We start from the raw sequence: 19,952 nt of genomic DNA on the forward strand, positions 1-19,952 counted from the left end.
AAGTTATGAAAAAACACAGTCACGATGTGCCCTCCCCATCCCCCCAGCCCAGGCCCCTAAAACCCCCTTCTGCAGGAGGGAGGGAGAGAAGGGGGACCCCAAAACCGCCTAAGAACGCCGCAGCCCCTGGGCCTGTGCAGGGCCGGCCCGGCGAGGGCAGGAGAAAGCCGAGTGTCGCCTCAGCGCATCCGGTAGTCGGTGGAGCAGGACAGCTCACACAGCTGTCCTTTGAAGTCCAGGTCAATGGTGAAGTCCAGGTCACGCTGTGGGGAGAGGGAGGCTGTGAGGGGCAGGGCAGGTAGAGCCCAACTATGAGGTGCAGGATGCAGACCTGGCACATTCCTGTCCCCAGTCCTCAGAGCAGGCTGTCTTGTGTACCCTCCCTATGGGATCCTTTTAGCCCACTTCCCTGCAGGTGACTCCAAGTGAGTCCCAGCTCCAACATGTGTCCCAACTCAAGTGACAGCTCCACATGACATCTCCAAATCTGCCAGAGCTTAGAAACTGCAGGTCACCTGAATCACACTTTCCCCCACCCATCCAATCCCATCAGCAAGTTATTTTTTTCCTTTTTTTTTTAATAAGGAGAATTTAAGCCCCCATCCTCCAGCTAAACATTTTTTTCTTTGGAACCCGGTATTGAACCCAGAGGCACTTAACCATTGAGCCACATCCCCAGCTCTTCTGTATATTTTATTTAAAGACAGGGTCTCACTGCTTAGGGCCTCGATAAATTGCTGAGGCTGGCTTTGAACTCATGATCCTCCTGCCTCAGCCTCCAGAGAGGCTGGGATTACAGGCATCCGCCATTGCACCAGGCCCTCCAGAAAACCTGATGGTTCCAACCACTGCCACCACTTTCCCTTCCCCCAAGCTTCCTGGAAGGTCCCACCCGCCCCCAGCTGGCAAGTCTGGCAGGGCTGGGACAAAGTCACCAATGGTCCAAATGACTCTTTGTGTATCCATCACTTTAATCTTGTTCTCCATCTGGGCACCACTGCAATTTAGGGCCAGATTTGTTGTGAGGACTGTCCCAAATACTGTGGGAGTCTCAGCTACATCCCTGGTCTCTACCCATGAGATGACAGTAGCACTTCTCTAGTGATAACCAAAATTGTCTTCACACTGTGACGTGCATCTTCTGGGGGATGAAGGGCAGCACCTAACCTCCCCAGGGAGCATGGCTGTTTTACATTATTGACTTACAAAGTGGTGTGACCTTGGACTGCTCCCAGATCACTGTCACTACCATAGGAGCTCCCAGCCTCATGCACTATAGCCCTGGATGGACACATCCAGCCCTGACCACTCTTTCATCTCCAAATTCTAGAACCTTCATCCTCCCACCCACTTGGCATCTTCCAGCTTCAGAATGGCCATGCTGGGCCTCCCAATGGTGCCCTACACCTGTCTCCAGCCCCAAGTCTCAGCTGATGGCTCCATCTTGCCATACGCTCAGAAGGAAAAAGGGAGAAAGAAAAACCCCAAATCTTCTCTCTTGTACCCCACACTCCAATGGTGACCACTGGACAGCAAGCCCTGGCAGCTCTACCTCAGGCCACCTTGACCCCACACCCAGCTTGACAGAGGCCACCTCCATCTGGGGTGTACAATATCAATCTCTCCCTTTTCAAGAACGGGGCCTCAACCTGATCAAGGCTCGGTCACCAGGACCTGGCTTTATAGAGATGGACTCAGGGGCATAGGGACCCACCCCCAGCAGCTCCCGCAAGCCTCACATTGTTCTTGGCATTGGGCCTCATGCCAATGGTGCCGAAGATCTCCTCGCCCGTCTTCACCGTAAGGTAGTCCTCCATGTAGAACACCGTCTGCTTCCAGTGCGTATACGGGGACTCAGGGCCTGGGGGCGGAGGTGGGTCAGCCACATGTGGCCAGCCTTGGCCTGCTGCCTGTTCTCATCCTGGAGCCTCGGCCTCTGCTTGAACACCACCCCGTGACAGAAAACTGCATGCTGACTGGTCAGCACTGGCCAGGAACCACTTTATCCCCACCAAACCTTGGATACAGGGACTGTTGTCTGTATTTTGTGGATAAGGAAAGGGGGACACAACACCCAGGTCACTCCTAAGCCACATGGCCACTGGGTGGCAGAGCCAGCATTGGAATGGGGGCTAAGGGTTCCCTCTGCACACTTCTATCAACATGAACCTCAAGGCTGGCTGGGGACCACCCGCCTGCCCCCGCCACCATGGGCTCTCACTAGTGGAGAAGCCGGTCCTCTTGTGGCAGCGGGTGAACTCGATGTTGAAGTAGGCCACCAGGGCGTGCACATAGTCGTTCCGCTTCACTTGCAGGCAGAAGGGGGAGGTGAAGGTCAGGTCTTCCACCTTCACGGTGTAGATGTCCACCTCCTGTGTGATAGGCCCTGTGAGCTCCAGCCTGCTCAGCGCCATGCCCCTGGGACTGCGCCTTGGGATCCTTTTAGCCCCCACTGATCTTCCTAGGTAGACTCTGCACTCATTGCTCATCCTGCCTGTTCCTGTCCCCACCATCCAGTCCAGCAGCCAAACACAAAACTTTGGAGCATCTGTCAGATTCCTCGCCCCTGTCTCTCCCACATCCAGACTCCAACTCTACCCATAACCCACACATCCCCTTGATACTACCTGCCCAGATGCCGCCACCCCTCAGCTGTGGCAGCCTCCTTACTGGCCCACTGCTTTTACCCTCACTCTGCCACGGCCAATACAACCCTTTGAAGACAGTGACCATCTAATCACATCAAACCCCTGCTTAGGACACTCTTGAGAGTCCCATTGTTCTCAGGGGCTGGCTGGTGGGGTCCCTGCCTTGATCCTTTAATAAGCATCCTCCTAGTCTACGTCAGCCCCTCCTGCCACTGGCTCTGCCTGCATCATGTCCAGTGCAATCCTGGTATTTCCTCTCTGGTTCACTGTGCGGTCTCAGCTCACTCATGGCCCTGAGCTTCCTGTGTTCCCCATGTGCTGTGTTCTAGCTGCCTAGGGAGGGACGGCCCGCAATGCAGTGCTGTTTGAGGCCCCCGGCATCTGCCTGGCTCACATAGCAGGGCTCAAAAATTTTTAACAGATGAAGTGGCTTCTCTGAGCCTCTAGCACCACCTTGGTGGACAGGTCAGACAGGCTCAGAGATCCCAGGCTGATGGCCAGGTGATGGCCCCTTCTTTGGTTTTAACACTGAGAGACACCCCCCTACCTTTATGAGGCAGGCATTAGTGACCAGCTGCTTAGGGTCCACCACATCCACTAGGGGCTCCTTGATGGCCACATCTTTTATGCAGGACATGTCAAAGCCGTACACGTTCTCCCACCCTGGGGAGGCAGGTGGGGAAAAAGGGTGAGCACGCGGAAGCCCAGGCCCTAGGCCTCACCCGACCCACCCCACCAGCTCCTTGGCCCCGAGCTCACAGTGGATCTTGTAGTCTTTGTACTGTCGGTCCTCGATGGCTGTCACATATAATGTGGCCCGGTCTGGGAAGATGAGGCCATCAGGAGCCTGCAGAGGGGTGGAGTAAGCATGAAGGGTGGGGGCTGTGCGTTGCCCCAGACCCTCCTCTTTTAGTGTCTCCGCCCACCCTGTGCTCCCACCCTGCTCTGAGCCCGTCACCTCCCACCTGGACTCCTCAGTTGCCGTCACTGCCACCCTCATCCCGAGGTTATTCCGATAGGGTCATAAGAGGGTGCCCAGAGCACCCAAGCGATCCTCAGAACCCTCCCAGACCCTCCGAGAGGAAAAGCAAACTCTCATGGGGACCCAAAAAGGCTCTGTAAGATACGTACCACCCTCCCATCCCTCTCCTCCCATCTCACCTTCTTCTGCTCTCTGCCCTCTGTTCTACAGGTTGAGCACACTCTTGTCCCAGGACCTTGCAGCGGCTGTTCCCTCTGCCCAGAATGCTCTTCTCCCCAGATTCATAGGGCTCCCTCCCAATCTTCCTTTAGTCTCCTCTCCTGCTTTGCCTGGGATCACCCTATTCCTCTGCCCTGCCATGGTTTCTTCTAAGTACTAACTTTGTCCTGATGCTCTTTCCTCCCTGTCATTGTCACACTGTTTTGTGCTTTCCAACACATATGCAATCAACCCTTGTATGCAATCCTCTATTGGAAAGACTTGCGTGGTTTGGATTTTCTCCCTGGACACCAGCCTGTAGGACCTGCATCACCCCGCCCCACCTGGGCCTCACCAGCCACTTGTCACGGGCGTAGAGCACTGTGTTGAGCATAGACTCGTAGAAGAGGCAGTAGCCCATCCACTCGCTAATGATGATGTCCACCTTTTCCACAGGCAACTCCACCTCTTCCACCTTCCCCTTGATGATGGTTACCACTGCAGGGTAAAGAGGTGACCACAATAAACCCCAGGAAGGCCAGCCCATGCCCCTCCCCCCAGAGGTCTAGAGCCTGGGACCCCACTGGGGCAGCCCTTGCCTTCAAGACAAAGGGCTGGGGGCTAGCTTGGGAAATCTTCAAAAACCTTAGCAGAACCACAGCATCTTAACTATATTCAAATTCATATATTACTCTGAATTTTTTTGTTCTTTTATTTTGCATTGCTGAATCCAGGCCCTTGCACATGCTAAATAAATACTCTACCACTGAGTTACAACCCAAACATTCTGGACATTTTTGAGGCAGGAATAAAAATTTTATATGGCCTGGGTATCAAGTAAGGAATCAGTGGGGACTTGCCTTAAATGGAAGAATACTTACAAGCTGAGTGATAGGCACTTATGGGTGCATTACAATAGTCTCTTAACCCCCTCACCCCAAAAAAACCCAAGAGCTGTGATGTAGCTCATGGCAGAATGCTTGCCTAGCATGTGCCAACCCTGGGTTCAATCTCCAATACTACAAAAACAAAACAAAACAAAACAACCCATCACTCCAGTTCCCAGAAGGCTACACATCTGGAAAACCTACCATCTTCTCATGTCCCCACCCCGTGTCTCTGCTGGTAGGAATGCCAAGGCATTTGGCAGTGTCAATCCAACACACTAACTCATATTTTAACCCAAGAATTCTACTTTTATAAACTGATTCCCCACAAACACTAGTTTGGGTGTGAAACAACAGTATGTGCTGAGGGGCAAAAAATGTTCAGAGAGGCTTAAATGCCCATAAGAGACTGATTAAAAAAAACTGAGGGGGCTGGGATTGTGGCTCAGCAGTAGAGCACACTTGCCTAGCACGGGTGGAACCTGGGTTTGATTCTCAGCACCACATAAAAATAAAGGTATTGTGTTGTGTCCATCTACACCTAAAAAATAAATATTAAAAAAAAAACTCCACAACAACAACAACTGAGATACATGTGGATAAGAGTAGCTGTCAACATCCTGTTAAACTACACAATAAGCAGGAAAAACACACACACAAAACCCCAAAAAGGAACAGACTTGTATGAAATGCTATATGTGGCCAGGAATGGTGGTATGTGCTGTCATCCCAGTTACTTGGAAGGCTGAGGCAGAAAGATTTGAAGTTTAAGGCCAGCCTCAGCAAGACCCTATCTCAAAATAAATAAAAAGGGCTGGTGTGTAGCTCAGTGGTAAAACACTCCCGAGTTTAATTCCCAGTACTGGAGTGGAAAATGCTATTTGTGTAAAAACTATGCAGGTAAATGCAAAAGCATGTATATGAATAACTGCTTATAAGTGTAGAGTTCTCTGGAAGGAAGTATTAATAAACTCAGAGACAACTGAGGGGCACAAGGGAGACTTTTCACCATGGGCCCCATGACTCTATTTAGAAATCACTTTCTGCCCTAATTTTAAGAATGAAGTGCTAGAGCCAGACAAAGAGTGCAGCAACTTGGGAGGCTGAAGCAGGAGGAATCCTAGTTCAAGGCCAGCCTCAGCAACTTAGCTAGACTCTGTCTCAAAAATATAAAAAGGGCTGGGATGTGGTTCAGTGGTAAACTGCCTCTGGGTTTGTTCCTCAGTATTCCCCAACCCCAAACAAATAAAAACCAAAAAAATAACAAACTCAAGAATGAAGTCCCAACCTTGCAACTTTGAAACAGATTCTCAGGCTGCTGGCAGCCAAGAAAACCACAGGTAAGAAACAGCCATCATCTCCCACTTCTTTCCTGAGGGCCATGGGGAAGCTGAAATCTCCCACTCCATCCCCACAAACCCATTCTCTTCCTGGGCTCACCATGGTCTAACTTGTTGGCTTTGACGATCTTCACAGCATAATCAGAGATACTGGAACACTCGATCTGAAGGCCCAGGAAGAAGGGAGGGTGAGACCCCCCCAGTCCCATCCTTGGTCCCCATCTCCCACCATCCAGTCCCTGAACTCCCATGGGCCCCCTCTCCACCCCCCAGGCCCAGACCTACCCAGTGACCTAGAAGACTCACCCCAATGACCTTTCGGGCTCCGGCTTTGGCAGCAAACATGCAGAGGATTCCTGTGCCTGAGCCCACATCCAGGACCACTTTGTCCTTGAAGAGATGCCGGTTGTGAAACATGGAGTTTCGGTATGTGAGGGTGCGTACCTCATCCTTCAGCATCTCCTGGGGATGGGGGATACAAAGTTGTTAAGAGGTCCACATCCACAGTTGGAAAACAGTGCCCTGGCCTCCAACACACTGACAAGTACACAGGACCAGACCTTAGACCTCTTGAAAAAAATCATTTCCCTTCTATGCACCTGTTTCTCTACTTGTAAAATCAGATATAATGGAGAAACTCCCAGATTCTAGCATTGTCACCTAAGCCCCAGTGATCCAAGGCTTTGAAAATTCCAGAGTAGGGCTGGGGTTGTGGCTCAGTGGTAGAGTGCTCACCTAGCATGTGTGAGGCCTTGGGTTTGATCCTCAGCACCACATAAAAATGAAATCAAGATACTGGATGTCCAGCTACATCTAAAATAAATATATAATTCCTCAGTAAAACTGTATGCTTAAAAAGCAATAATTTTACGTTAAGTATATTTTAGTACAATTTTACTTATTTTTTTGCAGTGCTGGGTATGGAACCCAGGGCCTCATACATGCTAGGGAAGCACTCTACCACCGAACTATACACTTAGTCCCCAACTATAAATTTTACAAAAGGCTGCAGAAGGGAATGGGCATTCGTTAGAATGCCACCTCAGCTGTATTTGAGAACTTCGGTCTCAAAGGAAAGGGACTAGAAACCGGCAGGGCAGGAGCAGTTGGGGCGCAGCTCCACTGCTAGTCACTAGAGGGCGGCAGAGGCCCGAAGGCCCTGACCTCCAGCTGAGGTCTCCATACGCATGCGCATTCCCATCCCAGCTGCTGGAAAGCGGCCTGCAGAGAGCCTGGCTAACCTAGGTCTCCAAGGCAACGGATGGGCGAGGCGACCCGTGTTGTGGGCCTTGCAGGCAGGCGCAGTAGAAGGGTAGAGGGATGTGTGCAAGGGAGGGAGTGTGCATGCATGAAAAATTAACTTCTACCCCTCCCCCAAACCCCCTAAAGATTCATCAGCCTTAGGAGCAGTCCACACTCACCTCATGGATGCCAAAGTGGGCGTATGAGTCAAAGTAGTAGTCTTTGGACGTCATATCCTCAGCATTGGGCTTCTCACTGCTTTCTGCCTGACCACAGGAAACCTGGGAGAGGGCAGATAGGAGCATGGGTCAAATCTGGGCTCACCACAGCCTCTTAAACCTCTGGGTCCCTGCTTTTCCCAGAAGAGTAATATAGAATCCCCAGTCATACCAGGACAACCCTACAGCCCCCGCCTGCCATTTTTCCTCCCCAGGAACCCCCAAACCTAACAACCCCATTTTCCACTTCTAGGACCCACCCCAGACAGAGCACCATCCAGGGGAGTACCCCAATACCTCAGCCACGCCTACCATCTCTCCAGACTCTCTGCCCCCGTTTCTAGCTCAGCCCACAGCTGGGGAGGGGAAGGGAAGGCAGAACTGGGGCAGACACAGGGAAGGGCAAAGGGGGGCTGGAGACGGAGTTAAGGAAGTAGCCACAGTATTGGGGGGGCCAGCTGGGAAGCACCTGGAGGGGTTTGTACTAAGTGTTTTGTGGGCATGGAATAAATTGGTTTGAAGCAAGAGGGATCACGGTTAGACCTCTGGGAAGGGACAGATGTGTGGCAAGATATATTTATGTGGAGGTGGGAAAGGGTCTCACAAAAGGATATTTACTTCTTCAAGAGGCGGCTGGAGGCTCATCCCATTAGCCAAGGTGGCTACAAAATTCTAGGAGAGAGTAACAGGGAGAAAGGATTAGCTACTGGGAGTGGCTGGGAGAGGGCCAGGCCAGGGGACCAGGCTCTTTAGGGCAGTGGGTTTCCTGCAATTTTGCTTTTCCTTCATGGGGAGTGGTAGCAGAGGGAGCAAGCTAAGAGGCAGGACTGTATTCAGGAAGGGATGGGAGAGGTGGAAGGAGAAGTAAGGGGGTCTCCTATCCCAGCTGTGGCTGGAGAGATGGCGGCCCACCCCCATGTTGCCCCTCTCTGGCCAGGCAGCTGAACATGTACCCCACCATCCAGTCCAGAGGAACTGGCACAACCAGGCACATGGACACAGCCAGCTGTCGCTCCCCCCTCATCACCTAATCCCCCCAGATTAAGTGACACTTCCTGACACACACCCCCATCCTGGGTGCCAGGAATAGCTGGAGGGAGGGGTCTGGCAGGGAATGCACTCTGGGCCCCTGCCACCTCTGCAAACCAGTCTCTTATCTGAGAGTATTCCAGAAAAGAGGTGTGGTACTTAGGCACCCCCACCACAGCTGGTACCCCAGACTCTAGCTCCTGCCTTAGATTCAGGAGGCCTAAAGTAAGCCGGGTGGAACCTGTTTCCTCACTCATTACCCCCTCCTAGGAAGGCTGCATCCCAGGGAATGGGAAATGACAGGGCTCCAGAATGTGCCTTGGGAAATCAGAGCCCATCTCCTTCATTCACACACCCACTCCAGGCCCTGAAGTCAGGTGTGGGGCTAAGATTAAAAATCAATCTCTGGATATTTCTGTGTGGATATTTCCTGTATCCATACGGCCTCTAGACCGGTGGGGGTGGGGAGGACAACGAATGGGTGGGCACTCAAAGAGTGACCACCCCTGGGAGCTACCCCCATTGGCATGTGGCATGTATCTCAAGAACTGACCTCCCCATCCAGAGAATGCTACAAGGTAAGGGGTAGAAGGACAAAATCCCATTGGATTATGTCTTTTTGGATGTGACCACCAACTAAAACTTCAAGAAAGGCCAAGTCACCGGCCATGAACCTAGGAGCTCCAAGCCCCTTCTCCAATTCTCCCAAGGCAGTAAGGAGCCTATAAGAGTGGCTGCTAAGGGGATTTCTCCCTGGGGCTCATTTCTCAATACCACCGGTATCACCATCAGACAACCTACAACCGGGCCCGAGACAGCTTGAAACACAATACTGGACCCTCCCTCATAGGGCTGCACAAGAAGCAAACCTCACTGGAAACCATTTCAGGTTTCAGGCTGAGGACCCCCACCGGATTTTGGAAGTGGGAGGTCCTACCCTCACGAAAGCCACAGGGAGAGAAAGGTCTCCAAGAGAAGGCAAAGCCTGCAGTCTATAACCCACCACAATTCCTTCCCTCCCTCTGCCCATCCGAGAGGGCTCCAAACAGAAGGTGGGCTTTGGGCCACGCCCCATGAAAAAGATGTCCCTCCCACATACTCAGAAATGGCCACAAGGGGGTGCAAGGCACTTATCGGGAAGAATCTCCACTGTCTAGATGCCCCACCACCACCCAAAGGGAGGTCACAGGGGCATGCCCCATCCCCCGCAGCTCCTAGAGCCCCAGAATGGGGGAGAATCCAGGAAAAGAAAAAGGGAGGGGCGGGGGACTAATTCTTCTTCCTTCCATCCCACAGCAGGGTACATGAAACATGGACCGATGCCCCAGCAGAAGCCCCCAGACCCAGGAAGGGGGTTTCGGAGGGTCGAGAAGCACTGCCTCTCCCAAGAGACTCCCTACGTCGTGAAGGGCCCCAGATAAATTCTGGTCCAAGGTGAGAGTCCGGTCCCTATGGGGGAGGACTGGGGACTTAAGATAAAGGGTCGCAACCTCCTTCCCGCCCCCCCTCGGGCGCCCCTCCCCCGGCCGGGGGCGGGGCCTTTGTCCTGCACGTGGAGCCCGCCGGGCCACCGGGATCGGCACACCCCCTCCCCACCCACCGCGCCGCGGCCACGTGGGGGCTCTGCCGGAAGCGCCCCCCAGCCCTTCTCCACGTGGGAGGGGGAAGGATCCCCTAAGTTCGGCAGGGTGCTGGAAGCCCCTGAAACCTAAGAAACCCCCTACCTCAAACGATATCCCCGAATCTAGGGCATGCGGCGCCCCCTCAGTAAGGTTGGAGACCTTCAGCCCCAATTCGCCGATTCAGGGCCCCTTCCCCACGACGGAGGCATAAAACACCGACCCCAAGCCTTCTCCCGCCCCCAGCGGTACTCCAGGCACTCACCTCCATGATGCAGTTCGCGGCCTCGGCTGCCGCCATCTTCACCCGCAACTACTCCTCCTCCGGCCGCCGAGACCCCCCCCTTTCTCCTCACTCCCCCGGGACCGCCTTATACCGGAGGGTCCACGGCCCGCCCACGCAACCCCGCCAGAAAGTCTCATTGGTAATGGAGGCGGCTCATCTGAAAATGCCGCCTAGCAATTCGTTGAAGAAGATGCCCATCAAAGGTCAGGGGCCCACCCAGCTCAGCGTTCACAGCCCCGCCCCCTGAAGAGGACTGGGATGGGCAAAACTACCTGTCTATTTCAAGAAGCCCTTCTGGTGGTTGGGCAAAGATAACCAGAAACTCCCGCCCCTTCTCCCTGCAGCACCGCCTCAAAGCTTCCCAGCGGGCTCCGCGCTGAGCGGACGTCTGGAAACAGAACTGTCCGTAGCCAAAACGACCCGCCTCTTGAGCACTGCTATTGGTTTACCAAAAGGTGACGTTACGAAGTCTTTGACCAGCCCTCCCCTAGCTGCTGGCCTCAAGAAGAACATGGCAATTGGTTCACCAGGAGAGAAGAGAGGTCTTTAGGCACCAGCCATTGGCTCAAAGAAACTGTCACTCATCGTCCATTTGGCGGATCCTCGCCGTCCAGGGAGAACAAGGGCCTTGTGCACATTCACCTAGGGGGAAAAACTGAAGTACTGAAAGGCCAAAAGCGAGGGAGGCCTTGTCAGGTGCCCCAAAACATTTCGGGAACGGGAATAAGACGTCAATGCAATTAAACCCAAGCCCACCGCTTACCTTCCAAGTTTTAAAAACCCATCACCTCCTCTCCAGCCGCTTGGCCTTTGCCTAGACCCTCCCCTTGCAGGGAACACCCACCTCCCTTTGTCTGGTCAACTCCTATACCTCCGAGTACAGTTCAGACCCCCACTTCTCCGGGAAGCGATGCGCAGAAAAAAGTGCTAGTTGAATGAAAACGACTTAAAAGGCTGACTTCGTGAACCCTGCCTCTCAAGCCTCCTTATGCACCAGTGTCCTGAGTTCAAACTTTTGTCCAGTTCCAGAATGAGCCCTTTTTGTTGAGCTAGGCCTCTGCACAGGCTATATTCCCTGGCATGCTTCCTTCCTGGAAAACTCCTAGCACAGATTTCCAATATGACTTTGTTGTTACTGTTTGGTACCAAGGATTGAACCCAGAGGCGCATAACCACTGAGCCACAACCCCAGTCCTTATTATTTTTTGTTTTTGAGACAGAGCTTCGCTGAGTTGCTTAGGGTCTCATTAAATTGCCTAGGGCTTCCGTAAATTGCCACAATTAATCTTTCAATCTGTAATTCTCCTGCCTTAGCCTCCTGAGCCACTGGAATTACAGGTGTGTGCCACCTACTCAGCTCAAAATGACTTCTTTAGTAGCTTTTTGACATCCCTCCACTGTTACTTCCCTCACAGCTTTTCTTCCCTGCCCCAAATTGGAACAACCCCACTTCCCTCCCAGTCACTTAGTCAGATCAGTGGGCTATTACTTCCTACAATCTCTCAGTTCCCAGCCCCGCCCCTCCTGCCCCTCTTGTATCACCAGGCTCCACCTGGCTTCTCTGCTTCTGGTCTCCCCCACCTAACTTCAGTCCCCAGAGCTGACACCACCCCTCCTTTTCTCAAGACTTTCCCGAGACTCCCAAGCACCCCCAGATAAATTTTCATCCCTTTAGCTGGGTGTTTGCGGCCCCTTCCTCTTTTGGCTTCAAACATCCCCCAATCACTGCTGCCATCCCCGTTTTGTGGGACCACAGCACATACATATATCTGTACCAATATATAGGCCCCTTTTCTTTGGGAAACTAACTCTTGTCCTTCAAGACAAGCTCTGTTATCTAAGGTCAATAAATATGGCTCATGCCGAGAGTGCTTACTGGGTGCTGGACATTCATGTGTTAGAGCTGAACTAACACATGTAATCACCCTCAGCAACCTACTGAGGCAGGTTTTATTATTCCATCCATTTCATAGATGAGGAAATAAGGCACAGAGAGGTAAAGTGACTTAGAACATAGCTTAAGTTGGGCCTGCTGGCACACACCTGCAATCCCAATGACTCAGGAGGCTGAGGCAGGAGAATGGTAAGTTTGGGCACAGCCTCAGCAATTTTCAAGACTCTCAGCAACTTAATGAAACTCTGTCTCAAAATAAAAGGACTGGGGATGTAGCTCAGCCATGGAAGTATTGCTGGGTTGGGTTAAATTCCAAGTATCCCTCTACCCTAAAAAAGAGAATGAAGCTGAATATGGTGGGTGCATGGCCTGTAATCCCACTTTTTCAGAAGTTCACAAATAGGAGGATCACAGGATCAAGGCCAGCTGAATGGGCAGCTCAGTGAGACCCTGCCTCAAGACAAAATAAAAACAAAAACAAAAAAGCTTTAGCAGGGCTGGGGTTGCAGCTCAGTGGTAGAGCGCTTCAGTTGCATATGTGAGGCACAGGGTTCAACCCTCAACACCAAATAAAAATAAATAACCTCATTATCACATCCATTCACTGTTAAAAGTATTTAAAAAAAAAAAGCTTTAGCAAAATCAGCAACAAAAAGTAGAGAAATTGGAAAAACAGCACAATTAAACTGACAAGAAGGGCTAGGGGCATAGCTCAGTGGAAAAATATGTGCTTGGCATATGGTTTGATTGCTAGCACCACCTAAAAATAAAAATAAATAAATTGATCAAGGATGTTTGTTTCCAGTTTGAGAGTTGATACAAGAGCACCTCAGCTGGGAATGTGCACACCAGGCAACTCAAATTTTTTGCAGCCCTGTATAAGTATGCTCCTGGAGGACCACAAAAGCATTCTGTTAACTCTGGGATTACAGATAAATTTTAGCAAGTAGGTAAATTTGCAAACACAGGAAACATCTGTGAATATCAAGAATCAACTGTATAGGATCTTCTTATGCACTCACAAACATTCTGTGAAGGGGGATATGGTCATAAAAAGGTAAGAAGCTGCTAGTGGCCAAATCAGTGAGGAGAAACCAGGAACAAGACTCAAAGGTAGAAGGAGAAAGACCAGAGGAGGGTGCCCTAGATGTTCTGTGTAACTTTCTTCTGGAACCAGCTGGAAAAACTCCATGACTGTCAATGCAGGACTGGCTGGAATAGCTAAACTGTGCAATAAGAGAAAAAATGTAATTCACTGGAATCATATTTACAAATATCCTCAAATATGTTGCTTGTCCTGACAATAGGTTCCTATCAATGTTCTAAATAAATACTTTCTAGAAAGAATAAATGGGCTCTTTCCTCAATTTATGAACCACAGAGATCTCTAAACCAAATCTCTCCTACTTAGAACTTTAGGGCTATAGGGCTGAGGATGTAGCTAAGTGGAAGACTGCTTGCCTAGCATGAGTGAGGCTCATGGGAAAAAAAAAAAAAAAAGAAAGAAAGAAACTTTAGTTCTTCAGTGAATGAACAGCCATTTGATATTTGTAAAAGTTTTTAATATGAAAAGTTTTCAAACAAATTCTTTTTGGTATAAACAGGTAAGGCAGCCACCACCCCCACAGCCCTGAGTGGAAGAAGAAAGCTTGAAAAAGCAAATGAAGAGGGTAGGGGCATGAGGTCCAATCTTGTAGCAGCTTTTGAGGAAGATCTCAGTCCAAGGGTAAGTTCAAGTCCACAGGTGAAACAGCTAGGATGCCCTCCTGGAGGGGAACAGTGGCAGAGTCCTGTGAGCAAGGAAGGTGGCCTCTACTCCCTAAAGCAGGCACATCAGCACAGTGAAATGATAGACAGGGGATGGCAAGGACCCAGAGGAGGGGGACATACACCCAGAAGAGGGTGGGCAGAATCCTGAGATTTTAATGAGTAAGAGCTGTGGCTTTGTGCTGATCCCAATCGCCTTCATGAGGGACTTTTCCTACTGGCCCCATAAAACAGGATAATGACAAAACCCCATGAGGTTTTTGTGGGGTTTAAGTGGGATCATTCCTTTGAAATATTAGGTCTAATACATGACCGCACTCAAGCTTACCTGTTATTGATCCTGTGAAAAACAAACAAACAAACCCAATTTTAAAAATAAGCAAACGTCATTGCTGATCTCAACACTTATATCCAGTGCCCTTGGAATCTGCCTGAGGTCTGAAAGACCTCTTACATGGACTTCTGATCATCCCCAACTCGTCCCTAAGCTTGCTGCCTACCCCTCTGCTCACCTTCCCATCACAGAACTCACAAATCTCCAAGATAGTCGTCCTACTGCACCTCAGGCCAGCATCTTTGGCCTAGTCCCCACATCCAGCCCATTAGCAAAACCTGTCAGCTCTCATCTCCTTGGGCTTCTTATTTCTCTCAGGTACCTATGGTCTGTCTCCCCATCAGCCAACAGAGGGAGCCGATTAACAAGGAAACCAGATTTCTGGCTCCACTGAGTCCTTGGATCTCTATGAGTCAAAATCCAAGTTCTCACAGTGACCACAGGCCAGGCAGGGTCTGGCTGTACCTCCTGCTCTCATCTCTTGCCATCTCTCACTTGCCCACTCTGCTCTAGCCCTAAAGGCCTCCTGTCCGTGCTCCTGAAACACACCCGACTAGCTCTTGCCATTCTGGGAAGCAAACTGAGACTGGCAGTCCTTCTCCCACTGAATCACCATAGTGACCCACAAGACAAGTAACTGAGATGATGCTTACTGATCCAGGGGACATACTGGTGCTCAAGCAGATGGGGACAGCTGACAAGATCACACTGCCAACATGCCAGACCCCAAACCCATTCTAAGACAGCACTGGAGATAAATCTGTGAGCAAATATAAGGTTAGAGTCCTGGCCTTCTGAAACAGATATGTTAGAGAGAAAGGGGAAGACAACAGACAAAAATCTAGAAGAAAGTACATGCAAATCCATTCCAGCATGTGTTAAAGGTACTGAGTGCTGTGGAAGGACAAGTCAAGACACAAAGGGGGAAGAAGACTAGGGATGAGGGGAGGTAGCTGTGATTTTAAATGCAGGTCATAGGGTGGGGATGTGGCTCAGTGGTACAGCACTTGCCTAGCATGCATGAGGCACTGTGTTCAACTTCCAGCCCACAAAAATAAAATTAAATAAATAAAAAATGAATAAATAAATGAGAACCAAGACAGGCCTCACTGGGGATGATATGGGAGCACACCATTAGGAGCAGGAAAGCCAGTCAGGGGAGGGGTTCTCCAGGGAAGGGCATTCAGACAGGCACCACTGGAGAGACAGATGGTAACCACATAATCACACAACCGCATCAGTGGTTTAAGCCAGGCATAGCATCTGCACTCATCACCACAGTGCCTGGTGTACAGAAGCTGCTCAAAAAACATTGTATGAAATAATGGTAGAGCTAGGAGCTGTGCAGTCTCAAGGAACCCAATATACCCTCCCCCATTACATTACAATTGGGTAAAGTTAAGCCCAGAGAGACTTTGGTGGCTCACCCATCCCCCTTGGGCCTGGATCCAGGGCGCGAAGCTGTGCACGTGCTCCACACTGAGTCCAGCCAGGGTGCCCCCAAGTCGAGCCACACGCCGGCTTAGCTCCATAGCCAGAGCCAGGCGAGCCAGGGGCTCCGGGGAAGGTGGCGGGGGCCCAGGGCACGGAAACGAGGGGCTTGTGCGGCTAGGGCAAGGGCTGCCCTCCCGGCTAGAGAAGAGCTCCACTAGGCGGGCGAAAGAGCCTGCAGACAGGCGGGCCAGCTTGCGGCGCAGGGCTGGGTCCGAGGCCAGCTGTGGGATGCAGAGGGGAAGAGGCAGGGAAGGCCTTAGTGCATTCTACAGTTAGCCAACATGGGGCTGGGGGGGTGGTTTCCTAATTTGGGCCAGTTCTAGATGCTAACACTAAGCCACAGCCCCATCCATCATGTAAACCAATCATAAGCCAGATAATATGGTTTGGATCAAACTGCTCCCAAGAAGCAGATCAGAATCTAAGAATCTAAGCCATACCCTGCCTAGTTCTTAACAGCCAGTCAGAGTGAAGTCCTACTTTAGGGGTTTCCAGAAGGCTAACGTTTTAGTCACACCTCAGCAATCTTTCTCTAGTGTCCTGTGGGCCAGGCTATGGTCTACAAAAACTTCTCTCGCCCTCTGCCATATAATTAATGTTACAGAACCATATAAATTGCCCAGGCTCTCAAGCCAATCAGATTCCAGGATACAATCACAAGCCACATCCCCTCCAGCTGTCCATTTCCCCCCACATTCTAAACCATATTCCTACTGTACTGAATCAGATATTATTGTTATTATTGGTGGAGGTAGTAGCAGCAGTAGCAGCAGCACCACCACCTCACCACCACTTCCTCATCACCACTACCACCACCTCCACCACCAGGGATTAAACCAGCAGTGCTTAACCACTGAGCCAAATCTCTGGCTTTTTTTTCTTTCTTTCTTTAATTTTTAATTTTGAGATAGGTTCTGGCTAAGTTACTAAAGCTGGCTTTGAACATATGATCCTCTGTCTTCAACCTCCCAAGTTGCTGGGATTACAGGTGTCCATCACCATGCCCAGCTAAATCAGATTTTAGATTAATGTGCACATGCTCTTTCTCTTACTTCCCCAATCTGACCCAAATCTCCTAGATGATGTTTCCTTGTTTTACTTGTTTCTTTTTTGGGGAGAGGGGGAGGGTAACAGGGGATTGAACCCTGAGGTGCTTAATCACTGAACCAACATCTCCAGCCCTTTTATTTTGAGACAGGGTTTCACAAGGGTACGTGAGCTTACTAAGTGGCTGAGGCTGGTCTCAAATTTGTGATTTTCCTGTTTTAGCATCCTGAAGCACTAGAATTGAGGAAGGTACCACTAAGCCTGGCTCTCCTGAATCATGTTTCTGATGGCCACATCCCCTGCATTTAGGCAATGCCTTTCTAACAGCCAATGAAAACCACTGTCATTCGACCCTTCCCCTGACCCACTCTACCCGACCTGACCATCCAAAGAAAATGCAGATCTAACTTCTGATCCCAGTGTCCCATCATCCCACAACTCCTGTCCTTATTAAGGCACAAAAAAAAAAAAAAAAAGCCTATCACCTTCTGGTTGATGACCTCTGCCTCTTCTTCCAGCAAGGTCACCAGCTTTCGCAGCAGGACTTCCTTCTCTGTGGTTGGCGGACCCTGTAACTCTGGGACAGAAGAGAATTCAATTCGGGGAAGAACCCTGGCTGTCCTCCCACCATCAGCCTTCTCCAGGGCTTCTCTGTACCTCACCTGGGCTAGGGGGAGATCTCAGTTGCTCTTGGACCAGCTGTTCCAGCCGCTGGGCCACCAGGGCATAGAAGTCTGGAGTAGCTGGACCTGAAGTAAAAAGTCAATGACTCTGGAACTCCAGGACATTGGAAATTTATGGATTCTCTTCTTTTGACTACCTTGTCAGTTAGGAATGATTTCCTTCTTTTGGGGGAGGCAATGGTGATTGAACTCAGGGGGCACTTTACCACTGAGCTACATCCCCAGTTCTTTTTTATTTATCTTGAGACAGGTTCTTGCTAAATTGCTGAGGGTCTTACTAAGTTGTTGAGGCTGGCCTTGAAATTGCAATCCTTCTGCTTCAGCCTCCCAAGCTGCTAAGAATACAGGCATGCACCACTATTCCAGGCTAATGATTTTTACTTTATAATGGGGGTAAAATGAGGCTCAGTGAGAAAACTTGATAATAGATGCCAAAATTCTTATACTTACTACTTTACCATGTCCTCCAACTGAACTTAGAATGTCAGACCTGATCTGAACTTTGAAGATTACTCCATCCAAGGAAAGGACATATATGGCATTCTTGATATTATTACCCTATCCCTTCCCCAGTTCAGACATCATCAATTAATTACAACACTCATCTTCCTAGCTGCAAATTCCTATTCATGCTAGTACTCCCAGCTGCCATTACTAGTGTATCCAGGCTCACCTATGAAAAACAATCTATTGGTCACTCCTATTCAAGTCCAATGACCCCCTACCCCATTCTGACTCTGCCCCTGGAAAAACTGAACAGCAGAGAGGACAAATTACTTTTCCTAATCATACAACCTAATAGCCAGGAAGGTGTAATTGAAAACCAGGTCTCCTGCCTCTCTATTAAGGATATTTGTAGCTACAAAAGGAGCTTTCCTAGGAATCAGAGAAGGATGCATGGAAGGAGGATAATAACTAGCTAGAAAGGGACCAAAAGTTCCACTGAATTGACAAAAATACAGCTGGGAGTTGGGGGAGGACAGGATGGTTAGGGTTGGTACTAGAAATCCCACACCCTTCCCTCTTAGTTGAGTAATCTCAAACTAGTACCTTATCCTATCTACACTTAAGGAACCAAGGCTTTTGGCTGTGTCTCTTTCACAGGTGATATGGGGCAATCTCTTACCAGGCTCTGAACCATAACAGGGGCGGAGGGGCAGAGAGCAAGGCCGGGGGGAATCAGAGGGAGCGGCTCCTCGCCTCAAGGGACACGGAAGACATCTTCGAAGGCGACTCAGGAAGTCTGTTGGCTCCTCTTGGGCAGGGCTTCTAGGAAGGAGGACCTGAGAGAGTGATCCCAGAGATCTCCTGCAAGCAGATCTCCTTTCTCCTACAAAGGACATCTCCTTGCAACCCCAGGAACAGGGAATAGAGCCAGACGTGAAGAGACAGGGCTGAGACCAGGCACAAGAGTTACAGAGGTCCTCAAACCAAATGCAGGCCCTGGCTAAGGACGGCAACTCCTCTTACCTGGGTGGGGTTGGGATGGGGGACCCAGAAGCCTCACCCCGCCTGAGGAAGGCAGCTAGAACCCTCAGCGTGTCCTCCCGGAGCCCCAGCTCCTCTGAGCCTGCCATGGAGGCACCTGTGTGAGAGAGAGCTAGAGAGTGACTCAAGGTTCACCGGGAAGTGGAGGCTCAGACCCAAACTTCTAGTCTTAAATGAAGAGGAAGTCATGACTCATGAATCTCCAAAGGGAGGAGGGTGCTGGGGGTCTGGACTCCTGGGTCCTCTAGGAGAGTTGAGATCTTGGAGCCCCAGAGGGAGAAGAGGGATGAAGCCTGACTCTTTTACCCTGGGAAAGGAAGTGGCTGGGGGCCTAGATTCTTGGATCTAAGAAAGGAAGTGTCTAGGGACTTGGAATTCTGGAGCCCCGAAGAAAAAGGGGGTTTAGAGCTCTGACTCCTGTATACTGAATGAGGCATACACTAAGCTTCTGAAGCAATTGGAGGATCGGGTACTACCAATCCCAGCAGGCTTAGTAGCAAGCGTTCCGCGCTGTCCGCCGCACAGCCTGCTGGGAGTAGTAGTTCCAATTGCCCGAGGCTGGAATCTCTGGGATCCACAAGCACTTGGATGTCGGAGGAGAGAGACTGGCGCGTCCGCTCCTGAATCCCTGTCCGCTCCTCTTGCCTTCTCACCCCAGTCCTTAACAAACCCTGCTTACCTGGTTCCGGCCTCCAGCGGCCGTCGCCGTCCCCGCCCCAGCCTCCGCCTCCGAAGGCACTCACGTTACACACAAACTTTTAGTAGTTCAACTTTCCCGCGCCTGCGCACTGAGTCG

General features: G+C 50.7%; 2 protein-coding genes across 7 annotated transcripts; both read right to left on the reverse strand.

Moving 5' to 3' along the window:
* Positions 1-32: 32 nt before the first annotated feature.
* Positions 33-10,529, reverse strand: Prmt1 (protein arginine methyltransferase 1). Of its 4 annotated transcripts, XM_026406404.2 has the most exons (11): positions 10,429-10,526; positions 8,134-8,187; positions 7,477-7,578; positions 6,362-6,517; positions 6,156-6,219; positions 4,184-4,326; positions 3,408-3,495; positions 3,196-3,311; positions 2,222-2,372; positions 1,740-1,861; positions 33-263 (listed from the first exon to the last, which is right to left on the reverse strand). In XM_026406404.2, the coding sequence occupies exons 1-11, from the start codon at positions 10,462-10,464 to the stop codon at positions 180-182; spliced, it is 1,116 nt and encodes a 371-aa protein (XP_026262189.1). In that variant the 5' UTR covers positions 10,465-10,526; the 3' UTR covers positions 33-179. The 4 variants fall into 4 exon arrangements, with proteins under 4 accessions (XP_026262189.1, XP_026262191.1, XP_026262190.1 ...); XM_026406406.2 differs by lacking the exons at positions 8,134-8,187; positions 10,429-10,526 and adding an exon at positions 7,813-7,908 and having other exon boundaries at positions 34-263; XM_026406405.2 differs by lacking the exon at positions 8,134-8,187 and having other exon boundaries at positions 35-263; positions 10,429-10,529.
* A 3,430-nt stretch (positions 10,530-13,959) lies between these two features.
* Positions 13,960-19,928, reverse strand: Bcl2l12 (BCL2 like 12). Of its 3 annotated transcripts, none has more exons than XM_026406317.2 (7): positions 19,836-19,928; positions 19,139-19,253; positions 18,795-18,937; positions 17,648-17,734; positions 17,471-17,562; positions 15,872-16,159; positions 13,960-14,109 (listed from the first exon to the last, which is right to left on the reverse strand). In XM_026406317.2, the coding sequence occupies exons 2-7, from the start codon at positions 19,243-19,245 to the stop codon at positions 14,059-14,061; spliced, it is 768 nt and encodes a 255-aa protein (XP_026262102.1). In that variant the 5' UTR covers positions 19,246-19,253; positions 19,836-19,928; the 3' UTR covers positions 13,960-14,058. The 3 variants fall into 3 exon arrangements, with proteins under 3 accessions (XP_026262102.1, XP_077649246.1, XP_077649245.1); XM_077793119.1 differs by lacking the exon at positions 13,960-14,109 and adding an exon at positions 14,121-15,204; XM_077793120.1 differs by lacking the exon at positions 15,872-16,159.
* Between the last annotated feature and the right edge of the window lie 24 nt (positions 19,929-19,952).

The sequence above is a fragment of the Urocitellus parryii genome, chromosome 15, assembly GCF_045843805.1.
Source record: "Urocitellus parryii isolate mUroPar1 chromosome 15, mUroPar1.hap1, whole genome shotgun sequence".
Classification (NCBI taxonomy): domain Eukaryota; kingdom Metazoa; phylum Chordata; class Mammalia; order Rodentia; family Sciuridae; genus Urocitellus; species Urocitellus parryii.